We start from the raw sequence: 13,312 nt of genomic DNA on the forward strand, positions 1-13,312 counted from the left end.
GAAGCCATTCCTCTTCTCCAATGACTGGAGAAAGATGTTGCTTCAGCAGGCTACAAAAACAGTGTTTCTGGGGGGAGTTTTGGGGGAAAGGATAAAAACCCTTTGTTCTAGTAATTATGAAGTCTAAACTGTATGTCTCTTTTTCCCCAGGCCCCATTCAGTGAGTCTGACTCACTGGCAATGTGCAAGGATAATCAATCAGAGGACATTTTCCTTGACAACTTTCTATACTAAAGGGTCATAATAAGGAGCTATAAGACAGGTTTTGGAACTTTTAAGTACCTCAGTATTGAAGATTTGTCCCAATCCACTGTGCAGAATGAAAACAGGAGGGGTTTAAAACTGTCTGATTCAATTGATGCAGCCATTTATTTGATGAGAAAAGGTGTCATGTGTTTAAACCAGGATGGCTGTAAGCCAGGAGTAGTCAATGTAAGGTCAGAGATAATATATACTTTGCTGAACCTTTCTTCCCGTTCAAGCAATAGTGTCACTTTCTGCCTGCCTTCTTTCCTTCCTTCCTTCCTTTATGTAATAGAAAAGATCATTTTCCTATTCCATTTAAAAATTTGCCCCTTTTGACCCTAGACATTTCAGTGAAAACTGGATGGATCACAGCAATCTGCTGAACTGCATGACTAACCTTACACTCTCAGTTCATCTTTGTTATATTATATGAGCCAAGTTCTGCTGGTAATGTCACACAGAGTACAGATAATGATTTGAAAGACAGAACTGAGCCAAAGATTAACCTATTTACAGCACTGTCTTGTTTACAGTTTGAGACACTGGATTCCACATTAATGTTTGGGGTGGAGGAGACCCAGTGTGGTATAGTGGCTTAAGCACTGGATGATAACTCTGGAGACTAGGGTTCGAATCCCTGCTTGGCCATAGAAACCCACTGAGTGACCATGGGTAAGTCATACACTCAGCCTCAGGACAAGAAAACCTCATGATAGAGTTGTCTTAGGGTCACTGTAAGTCAGGAACAATTTGAAGGCACACAACCACAACAAGAGCTACACTGAGTTCACTTACTACACTGTTCAATCTCCCAACCATACCTCTATTCAGTTACCTTTACCACTTTTCCTGCAGCTGTTTGCAGCTTGGAAAAGTTACCTTTTTTGGACAGGAGCTCCCAATAGTCCCCAGCCAGCATAGTTATAACTTTTCCAAGCTCTGTAGTCACAGACATTTTTGCAGAATACAGTTGATCACTGGTAGCTTTCCCCCTTTCTTTATGTTCCCTTAGGAACACAAAGTACACTTAGGAAGATAGGGAAGTGTCCCCACATGCCCCAGGTTACTGGTAGCTTCCCAATGTTCTTCTTGAACTGTTCTGTAAAAATGGGCAGGACCATGTCAACCAACAGCCACAGAATATTGAACTTTGAGCTTGAAGGAAACAGCTGTATTCTACAACACCCACCCACCCCAGTCCATTTTACCACCAAAGTTTCTACAATGCAATGCTTTGTCCTAAAAATAAGTTATAAAAATGTATAGGATTTGCTGAGTCTTAATCTTGCTGTTTTTCAGGACTTGGTTGTCAAACTTTGCTCACTTTAAGGGTTTCCTCTTTCCTGTTGAAGTTGTCCAGGTGTTTGTGGATTTCAATGGCTTCTCTGTGCATTGTGACCTGATAGTTGTTGGCATGGTCCAGAATTTCAGTGTTTTCAAACAGTATTTTATGCCCAGGATGGTTTATAACATGTTCTGCTACTGCTGATTTTTCTGGCTGACCCAGTCTGCAGTGTCTCTCATGTTCCTTGATTCTTGTTTGCACACTGCATTTGGTGGTCCCTATATAGACTTGTCCACAGCTGCATGGTATGCAGTAAACTCCTGTGGCTGTGAGAGTGTTTTTGTTGTCCTTGGCTGAGCACAGCATTTGCTGGATTTTCTTGGTCACTTTGTAAACCATTTGGAAGTTGTGTTTCCTCACTAGTTTCCCTATAGTGTCTGTGACTCCTTTCATGTATGGTAAAACTACCTTCCTTTGGGTGGATATTTTGAGTATTTTTATCATACATCAAAGCAGCCACAGACCTAATAGGGAAACTGGTGAGGAAACACAATCTCCAAATGGTTTATGAACCAACCAAGTGTTAATGCGATGTGAAGCACTTTAGTGGTAAGTCCCTACAATGTTTTTATGCAGCAAAATAAATGTGTGAAGATCACCCAGGATGAGATGCACATTCCTTCATGAAAATGCCACCTTAAGAAATTTATGGGTGGAATGGCCTATGGTTGTGGTGGTGAACCTATGGCATATGTACCAGAGATGGCACACAAAGCCATTTTTTAGGGCATGTGGAGGGCAGGGAAGAGGAGGAACATGCATGCGCATGTTCCTCATCTTCCCAGCAGGCCCAGGCCTTTACTTGCCTCTCTGGAGGCAGCTGAAGGCCCGGGAGGGTGCAGGGGAAGGGGGAGGAACAGGCCCCCAGCTGTCTCCGGAGAAGCAGTTGAAGGCCCAGGAGGGCAGGGAGAAGAAGTCCTGCCTTGGAAGTCCCACCTCTAGAAGGCAGAAGTCCAACCCCCAGAAAGCGAAAATCCCACCCCCGGAGGGCAGACTTTTAGTTTGGACACTCAGTCTCTAAAAGATTCGCCATCACTGGCCTATGGCAAGCATGGAAGACTTCAGAGTAATGTTGGTTACTTCCCCATTCTAGCTTGATTATGTGTTGCAAATGATATGTTGAGGCATTTAACGGATGGGAAGAAAGGGAATTCCAACTGGAATCTTAGGTTCTGTGTGACAAGTTAAGCAGTCAAGATCCCCCATTCTATATGGCAGTATTTGCAACCTGAGGTTCTAGGTCTGCATGCAGCCATTGGCCTTATTACTTTTAGCAGATGCTGTCACAAGTGGGATAAAAGAGAAATTAGCAGGCAGACCAGATATCTGTGTAAATGGATGGATAAGCTATGTTCAATTTTTTTTTAAAGGGTGGTGGTGGTGGGGGGGGTAAGTGATGCTGATAATCCTCACATAGGCTGCATCTGCACTGCAGAAACAATCCAGTTTGGCACTATTTAACTGCCATGGCTCAGTACTATGGAATCCTGAGATTTGTAGTTTGTTGTGGTACCAGAGCTCTCTGATGGAGAAGGCTAAATAGGTCACAAAACTACAAATTTCAGAATACTATAGCACTGAGTCATGGCAGTTAACATGGTGACAAACTGCATGATTTTGGAAGTGTAGATGCAGCCATAAAGTCACTTCCTTTACACATTTTGTATAAAGACACATGTTCTCTTTCCAAAATCTCAAGAAAAAACAATGTGTGAAGGGTCTAAAGAGAAAGACTAAGGCCCGTTCCGCACAGGCGGAAGGTACATGCGCAGCACGTATTAGGGTTAGAAAGGGGCGTCCTTTCTGGACGCCCCTAACTCTAGTACGCACTGAGCGTGTACAAAATGGCAGCACCCATTCTACATGGGTGCCGCCATTTTGATGTCGCGGACGCCTAGCATCCGCACATTGCACAGCAGAAATGATGCCGCGAGTGCGCCATTGGCGCTTTGCGATGCCATTTCCACGCTGCAAAAAGAAGCCGCTTTTTGCAGCTTCTTTTTACTGTGTGAAGGAGCTGCGCGGTTTGGCCGCTGGGGCTCCTCTGCACAGCAGAGGACGGCACCGGCAGATGGTCCTTTTTGGGTGGTCTGTAAAGTGCCTCAGAAAAGTATTATGGCTTGGCTTTGGCCCTGATTACTACAATCTCTAACAGCTGGAGGCCAATAGAAAATGTGAGAATGGGGCCTTCAACAGAAAAAAAAAAAAATATTGCCCATTCTAGCAATTTAGACCTATTTACTGTTGTGGGCCTTCAAGCTGTTTCCAACACATGATGATCCTAAGGCAAACGTATCACAGGGCTGACATTGCAAGATTTGTTCAGACAGTGTTTCCCACTGCCATCTTCTGAGGCTGAGAGAATGTGACTTGTCCAAGTGGGGAGTTAAAAGAAACAAAAACTTTGATTTCCTTTGCTCCTGGTTATTTTATTTCTGCTGTACTCCATCCTTTGATCAGCCTCAGAAAAAATAATTTTTGGGACATCAAAAAGCAGATTCCTGCTATCCATTGGGTTCTAAATGAAAGGACAACTTGTCCAGCTTCTGGTCAGGATATTACAGTGCAGAAGTAAACACTTTTCATTTGTGTACAAATGCCAGTGAGTCACTCACTGGTAGACGTTTCCAGAGTCTCTGCTGATAGAACATGTCTGTCTATAAAGTGAACTGTGATAGATTGGATTGACTACTCTTTCTGTTTACATTTTTAAAACATACATGAACAACTGCACTTGTCAGATTCACGGGATTTCATCACATGTCCTTGCTGGTTCCCACACTACATTCCAGTACTTTTACCACAATTCATATGGTTATCTACTCACCTTGGCTTTTGGCAACATCCTGTCTTTGTCTCTCAATGACCATTGACCATTGTTAAAACGGAACATGTCACCTCATCTCCACACCGACAACGTTTGCATTTCAATTGCTATTCTCACACATAGCATGCTTAGACAAGTCTGTCCCTAGACCCTCCACTCCATGCATCTGAGGAAGTAGACTCAAGTCTACAAAAACTCATGCTACCTGCTTCTTTCAGTTCATTTCAAAGTTGCAACAAGATTCCTTTGCATAAGGGCTTTTATAACCCTTTTGAAGGATGCAGTCCAGGGCAACCAGCATGTCTATGAATGAAGCAATAATGAGCAGTGGGCCCTCAGAGGCTTAATAAAGTGTTTTTGAGCCTTTTTAAACATATAAATCTTCCAAGAACTTTATAAAGTTGTCTCGGACTATAAATTACAGGAGAGAACCCCTGGGAATAGCAAAATCCATTTTACAGAAAGGAACCAGCTTTAGCATCTGCTGTTCAGTTCACTATAACTAAAAATAGAATGATTATAAAAACAGGCAACATTAAGAACAAACAACACCATTAGAAATAAATGTTATTTAACACATCATTTTTTTTAAAAAAAGAAAAGCTTTCTGTTTCTTTGCATATCAAAATCCTACATGCTTTTGCTGAAGATAAAAAGAAAGACTTTACCAGTTGGATCAAAGTCTGGAAAATAATCAGGGCAATTTTGGTCAGCAAATTCTCCAGCAGGTGTGTCATCCCAACATAGCCATCCATCCCATGTCCGGTTACAGAATAACCCTAGAAATACAGAAAGAATAAAGCTTTATTGTTCAGAAAAGAAACCAATTGACCTTCTTTTCTTGAACTGATTACAGTCAGTCCTCCACATTTGCACCTTTGACTTTTGCAGCTTTGATTATTTGCTGATTTGATTAATACATTCTCCCTAAGAATCTCCAGGTCTTGACTCCTCACCTTCCCACTCGGGCCCTCCATTCTGGTAGTCAAGGTCTGCTGTCTCAGCCCAGGATTTTCTCTGCCCCATCCCAGATTCATCCCTTTTCACTTGCCACCCCATACTCCTGGAACCTCCTTCCCCCTCGAGCCGCACGGGTCATCACTTCTTTAACTAGTTTCAAAACTGAGTTGAAGACCATCCTGTTCAGAGAAGCATTCCCAGGCATTACGTGACTATTATTTGCTATTTGACGTTTTTAATTTTTTGCCTGTTTCACTGAACCCTTCCTGTATTGTGATGTACTATTTATATGTATTATGCTACTATTTCTTAGCTTGTACGCCATGGGCAGGTTTACTCGTATCTGTTTTATTGTTTGTATGTACAATGGTGTGCAAATCTACAGCGCTATATAAATAAAGTATAATAATAATAATAATAATAATAATAATAAGTATACTTTGAGCTACAGCAATCCTATAAATGAAAGACACCCAAGAGATATTGTAAATTCAGGCCCATGGTTTACACGATTGAATCAATCCACCTGAAATGTGATCTTCCTATGTTCTTACTGTCTTCAACCTTACAGGGCTTTACTATCTTTTCCAAAGAGCCATGTGATCTCATGATTTGTTCAAAACAGCAGCAATAATTGGTAGTAATGGCAGAAGAGGCAGTAAGTTCACTGAGGGAGACAGCTCACTGAGGCGCGTTACAGACTGCCCCTTTGGGGTGGCCTGTAGGCGCTCCTTTCCCCGCCAGATTGGGGCCTCAGCTGCCAGAGTGGCAGCCTCTGAGGCCCTGATCCACCACTTTCCAGGCCTCAGGGAAGCGGCAAAAGGTTGCTTCCCCGCGGCCTGGAAAGGGGTGTCCTTGGGGCTTCATGCCCCAAGGACACCTGACGGTGGCGGGGAGGAGGAGAAAGGGGCCGCTTGGCCCCTTTCTCCCTTGCATCTCTGGCACAGCCGTCTAAAGGCTGCGCCATCAACGCATATCGTGGAAGGAGCTCTGTTTCAGAGCTCCTTCTAGCGCTGCAGAAAGGGTGCTCTATGCGTCCTTGTGCAGCGCAAAGATGTCACGTCTGTGCCACCTCGTTTGGAGGCGGCGCATTCGTGACGTCGTAATGGCGACCCCTATGTGTATAGGGAGCCGCCATTTTGTACATCCTGGGGACCTACTAGGGTTAGGTGCATGTTTAAGGCACGCACTTTCCCTAACCCTAGTACATCCCCAGGACGTATTTTACGCCCGTCTGTAATGGGCCTGAGAATGTTATGAAAAGCCCTCCCCAAATCCTTGATCAGACACTAGAAGTTACCTACTATTTACTCACAGCAAGCCTGCGAGGGGAAATAAGCCAAAAGAGTAGGAGTGGGCTAGGTCACCTTGAAAGCTTAATGGATGATTTGAATCCAAGTCACTTGGGAAGAATTTCTAGCTGTGTTTAACCCTTATCCAAACCAATGGCACAGTTCAGTCTCTCAGACACGTGTTTTGTTGGAAACTTCACATAGAAAGGTAGCTACAAGAACTGGGAGCGGAAGAATGAAAACACTGCCTCCCCATAAGATTTCTGTACCCTCCAATGATTTTTTTCCTTGACTTCTTAAATTTCTAACATTACAGTAACTAAAAACCTCTGTTAAGCATTTAGACATCTAAAGAAAATAAGCAGGCAAAGTTACCAAGGGAAAGCAAACACAACACATATCAATGTTTCAGGTGTGAACAGTTTTCAATGCCTTACATTCTGCAATGCTAGAAATTTGGAGATTGAAGAAAAACGTCATGGTGGGTGGTGAGAGAAATCTTATTTGGAGAGGCAATGTCCTCATTTTGCTCACCCACCCCCTGAGGCTGGATTCACACAGAACTAGTCCTTCAAAATAAGCACTTTATGACTGTTATGTGAGGAGTTGTAAATAATACCACAGAGTTTAAGCCACCTACCATGTACAGGTGTGTGGCTTTTTAAAAAAGAAAACAGAGAAATATATTTTTTAAAAACAATAAATTGTTTCACTTACAATTTTGGCAAAAAAAGGGGGGTTATGTGGCAGTGATTCAAAAGTTCTACATCATGGGAACATGTGTTTTCTGGTCTTGGATATTGGGATATTGTGGAATACCTTTGCTTCTCCACCCGCAAATGCTCTTTTTGAATGGGGCCTCCTTTTTATAAATCAGCAGTAAAACAGAATTCCCTCGGGGTCAGAAAGTACACTAGAAACTCAATGCTTGTGTCCCCCCACTTTAAATAAAAAGTTTTTGTCTAATGTGCCAAAAACCAATATCACATTTATATATAACTGTTTCCTTCTTTCTTGGAAACTCGCCATGGATTGCTAGGCAATGACTTGCAGACTTGCACCAGTTCACTGTTTTAAGTCATTTGGCCACTCTTTTTACTGTCATGTGTGAAAAACACACACATATGATTTGATGACTGTGAAGTGGGTGGCCAGAGCTTATAACCTACACAGCATTATGTAAAGAAGGGCAGCAGCAAAATTAACATCTATTTAGTTTTTAAGAGTCAATAAAGGCTATAGAGAATTAATACTGGCAAACAGTGACTAGACTGAAATGTTCCAATTTTAGAGATGTAAACATTTCCAAAATGACATTTTAAAAATTACTATTATACCCAGTAATTATGATTTTATTTATTTTGTAATTGTCATTTAAGTCTTATTTTTTCAAATGCATTTATCTCATTATGCCATGTATCCATGCACCTACATATTTTCCTCTTAGAAAATCCAAACATGCTAAACCCTTTGTTTAGTTTATTAATAAATCATAACAGCATCTCTGTGTGGGATCCAACACCATCACTATATTTCTTTCTGACAAATATTGGATTTTCAACCATCTTTGGGTTGAATTTTGTATGGAAGGAAAGAGTTATCACATGGTATCAATGGAAAAGATTGACAGGGGAACCCAAGAGCCACTAAAACACATTTCTAAAATGCAGCAGGGATGACTATGTAGCCTTGGTTTCTAATCTTGGTAACATTTTTCATTGTGTGAAATGAAAAAGATTCCTATTTTTCAAAAGATTATACTTTTTTTCACATAGGGGAAATAATTTCTCTTCCACATCAACCTCATTTTATAAAAAGTAATAGATCAATTTTATGTCTCTGTTCAGTTGTTTGGGATGTACATTTTCAGACAGTTTATTGGTTATCCTGAGTTATTTCTTGCCTCATTAAAATAATCACTCAGTTTCCCCTCAGCTTTGTTTTGTCCTGTGAAATCTTTTCTGTTTAATTCTCCGCTGTACACTCTTGACTGTGGCATTTTCAATTCGACAAGAGTGTGCTAAACTAAATGGCCACATTCTGTTACACAAAATCAATTCTTTATTACAATCCCTGCTGGGGGAAACAGCATGTGCTCCTATCAATAAAGAAAGTTGTCAAGGTGAGAGGTGGAATCCCTTCTTGTTGCGACTGGGATGCCATTGCAGGTTTTGGATACAAAAGCAGAAGCGCTCCACTACTGGGACTAAGAAGAAAAGCTTTAGAGCAAGATCTAGAAGCTTGCTCTTAGACAATGTGCAACATTTAGTTGCAAGAAAGAACAGGTATATTTTAAGAACATTTGTTAGGGTTACTTTTTTTATATTGTATGATAATTAGAGTTATAGGCTTCCTGACACATGTTCTCAAATGCGTGTATCTCTGTGACTTCAAATGGCTTGTCAACTTATGGTTACCCCATGAACTTCATAGAGTTTTCTAAGCCAAGGAATAATAAGAGGTGGTTTTGCCTGGTCGTTCCTCTAAAATATAGCCCATAGCACCCAGTATTCATTGGTGGTTTCCCATCCAAGTACTAACCATGGTTGGCCCTGTTTACTTTTCAAGATCAGATGAGATCTGGTGCCTTTAGGGTATTTAGGCCAACATGGTCTGAAATATAAAGAGGTCTTATGAAACAGCACATCTGTTTGTAAAGCTAGTATCCTTATTTGGAACACATTATATGGAGGTCAGTCCAACACATTCAGGCTGTGTGTGTGTGTGTGTGTTTGTATAAAATATTTATTATACCCCACCTTCCTTCCAGTACAGGGACTCAATATTTGCCAACGTTTTTCTATAGATTTTGATCTGTATTGTACATTGTTACCCACCTTGATTCCCAATGTTAGGAAGAAGGTGGGACATAAATGATGAAAATATGAAGATGATGATGACAATGACAACTACAATAACAGCAATAATAAGAAGGTAAACATAGAAAGGATAACACCCAAACCCATTACCTCAATTGCTTGTAAAAAATAAAAATGAGTGAGCCCTAAATGGAAGTTCCAGAAGAGAAGACCAGCATAGAAAAAAGTACTTCCAGAGAAATGTACAATTTTTTAAAAGATTTTTTTTTTGTCTATTTAATACATCTCAATCAGCTTTAAAACTAAAAGATTGCACTGTAGGTCAGCTATTGCAAAACTTTACTTTTTTCACTCTTTAGAAAATCATTTGTAATTTCCAAACTTACATTTATCACAAAACAACAGATGTGTCCATTTGTTTTTATAGCTCTGATTATTCGTACAGAGTATTTTTCCCCTTCATTCTTACAGCATTTCAGAAATGCATCAAAGTAATGTAAAATTGTTTTTTCTAATTTGCTTTTCTTTTTACCTTTTTTCTTGTAAGGAGGTGTTCTGTTCATCCTCTCATAGCATTTGAACTGTGAATCTACTATCTTCTGACGTACTGCTGAATGTTGAGTTGCTACAGGCTCTAAGGTGGGGTCAGTATAACTTACAGTAGAAGAGAGACTTGGAGCCATTCTCTGCACAAAGAGGAAAATCTGTTAATGCACACGTGAAAACCAGGAGGATATAATCAGACACAGGAGGTGATCATCATTCTTACTTCAAAGCCCATTTTATCTACACTTAGACTTAAGGTTGTCATGGAGACTTTATGTTTTGTTTGCAAAAATGTATAGTGCTTTACCATCGATGACACATTTCTTTAGAAGAGGCAAAATACAGGTTTGAATAAGCCATTGCAAAGGAATGCATGGTTTTGATTATGGACAGAAGCTTCTATTGTGTCTCCAGCATCTATTTGTTTCTTTGGTATATGTGCTACACATGATATATTTAGATATATTTTAACAAGTGGAAGTTGAGGAGCATGGTGGGTTTTATACTCCTACACAAACCCATACTGGGAGCACATTGGGGAATAACATTGTATAACAATAACATGGCCCCAACTGTCCCAGTTTGGCAGGAACAGCCCTGGGTAATCTGAGGCTACCCACTTTCTCAGCTTCTTTTATATTGGAGTTTATCACATGGGAGGAATGTCTCTTAATTTCAAATGAAAAGAAAGTGGGACCAGAACATATTCACGTGAATTTGCTGGTTCAGCAAATTTACGTGAATTTGAATTGCATTCGAACTGACTTCCCATTGGCCGAAAATAGCTTGACATTGCCCGAAATTCTGTGTGGTAGTCTATCACGCAGTAATGTGAAACCTCATGATTGCGTTCGGAATGACTTCCCATTGCCTGAATTTGCATGTGGTAGTCTATCACGCAATAACATTAAACCTCATGATTGCATTCAGATTGCCATTGGATTATATTTCCAATTTCCCTAGTCTGATAAACTCCAATGTCTCCTCCTCTGACTTTGTCTTCAGCTTACTTTAATTACTGTAAACCAAGTGCAAAGTGAAAAAGTAGTTTGCATTCAGTTAACTCAGTAGGAGGGAGAGGAAAGGAAAGGATGGAATCTTACCCTTCCTAAATTCAGCATAAATTCCAGCGTTTCCCTGCTTAAAATAGTAATTTTGTGTATTCTTCCTCATTAACTTTGGCTCTATTGCCTGGCCACCAGCAAGGCTGAGATTCCACCCCCTTTTCTATTCTCTCTCTTGCTGAGTTAATTGAGTACAAATTGAGTACTTTTGCATTTTCAACTCAGTTGCAGCAACTGAAGTAAACCAACAACAAAGGGGAAAAGGAGGGGGATGGAAATGGGATATTTTAAAAGCAGCTGAAAACATGGGGCTACAGGGGATTAGTTGGGGCTCTCCCTACCTAATCAGGAAGGTATGGTGTAATGCACATATCTGACAAACCAGCTGCTGATCTAACACAAACAACTCCTATTGCTGTTTTCAGAATAAGGCTACATCATGATATCATCTCATTTTGAGCTGCATTAAAACAAGTGGAGGGACCAGCATTGTCTATAGCTGATCAGGATCCAGGGCCTAGTGTATCCATAAGTGTATTATGTGAATTGCTGTGAATTATTGCACATTTGCATCAGTGCTTAATTATCTTCACTTTCCCTGTGCAAAAGACGGCCGCCCAACTGAACGGGCAGGCCGTGTTGCCGCCGGAGTGGCGACGCAGGCTCGGTGGAGTGCCCCAGCATGCTTTGCTGGGGCGTGCTTGCTGGCGATTGGTTGCTGGGGAGGGAAAGGGAGGTACTTCTGCCTCTGAAAGGCCGCTCTAGGGGGCGGATAGTCCCTCTCTATGGTTGCCTTGGTCCTCTGGGGCGACTGATTGGTTCGGCTGCTCTGGGGGTAGGGCTACTCTCTTCCCAGCAACCCCCTGGGCATGGCCTATTTAGGCCCAGTTGCCCAGTGCACGGTGCCATTTGCTGCTTGGCTCTCCCACCCGTCCTCCGCCAGGGTGTTGGTGTTTGTCACAACTTTGGGGTGGCAGCAGAGGGTCTGGATCTGGTGGTCATGGTCTATATGGTTGCATAGCACTGTATCGGGAGTCCCTATGGGACACGGGAGCAATGAGGACATGCGTTGTGGCCATTGCGGGGGCCATAACATGACACCGCTTCCCGGTGACTAGGGGATTTAATTTGAATGCAATCACTAGGTTGCATGGATATGAGAGGGTGTTCCATCAGCCCCTAGCTCATCCCGATATCTTGCTGATATATGACTGGCCAGTATCTTACAACAGCGGGTTGTACGATGATCCAGACCTCATGCTTTTGGCCAACCCTACCTTTTGGCTGCTGGTTTTGCGTGAATAAAGTTGTGGCCTTTCCTCCACATATGGCTCATGTCTTATTGTGGCACCGCCCTCCCAGGCAAATTTGCATCTATTCACCCTCCCTCTGTTGAAAATGCATAGCCATGCAAATTCATGTGAATTGGACAGATGGCACATGTTCAGTGTGCATCCTCATGGATACTCAGGTGTCAACTGTGAATCTTTTCCTGCAAAAAGCCCAAAGTCCTTTGAATAGTGTGAGGCCAAATCACAGTATATTTGATTTGAATGAGGAATAGTTTAATTGTGTAGGCAGCCACAGGAAAGAGGCAGAATGTTCTTTTTATGCTCTTTTTAGTTACTCAATCATAAGTAATAACACTGCCAACCTCTTTCATCCTCCTTTGACTCTTGTCCTTAAGATAAACTCCTAAGAGATTGCTTCCTATATCCCACACAGCTTCAACTGAATTTCTGTTGCCTTTGAAATCCAATGGACTGAGCTGAAATCTAACTGCTCACAGGTTTCAAAATACTGTCATCTGATATAGTTTCAGGTTTGTTTGTTTTTTAAAAGAAGGCCTTCTCCCAAATTAGCATGCAGAATCTTAAGAAGGGCCATTAGAAAAGTTGGATTTTAGTCTTTTAGTTTGTAACAGCCAGTTCTATGGATACCATAAGGGTTTGCAGTCATGTTGTATTGCTACCTGAGCTTTCTTAATATAGTTCTCAATGGTGGACCATACTATGTTTGCTGGGACATTACCAGCTGGTACCAAAGAAAATCAATTTATTGCTTGTGCCCAAAGGCCATCAGATATCACACATAATAGAGATACAGAAATATATATATAACATAATATAAAGTATAAAAATATTTACAAATGACTGTCAACCATAGCGTATTTACAACGATCATCCAGAAAACCTTTCAATGATTCCAAGGAT

At 41.3% G+C, this 13,312-nt stretch overlaps 1 protein-coding gene across 3 annotated transcripts in view; it reads right to left on the bottom strand.

Moving 5' to 3' along the window:
- Positions 1 to 13,312, bottom strand: part of CALCR (calcitonin receptor) — a 176,036-nt gene that overhangs the window by 56,139 nt on the left and 106,585 nt on the right. For all 3 annotated transcript variants that reach the window (XM_042471118.1, XM_042471117.1, XM_042471116.1), the window contains 2 exons: positions 10,022 to 10,175; positions 5,087 to 5,197 (listed from right to left, as the gene is read on the bottom strand). In XM_042471118.1, the coding sequence (XP_042327052.1) occupies positions 5,087 to 5,197; positions 10,022 to 10,175 (265 nt within the window). The remainder of the gene's footprint in view (positions 1 to 5,086; positions 5,198 to 10,021; positions 10,176 to 13,312) is intronic.

Source organism: Sceloporus undulatus, chromosome 6, assembly GCF_019175285.1.
Source record: "Sceloporus undulatus isolate JIND9_A2432 ecotype Alabama chromosome 6, SceUnd_v1.1, whole genome shotgun sequence".
NCBI classification, from domain to species: domain Eukaryota; kingdom Metazoa; phylum Chordata; class Lepidosauria; order Squamata; family Phrynosomatidae; genus Sceloporus; species Sceloporus undulatus.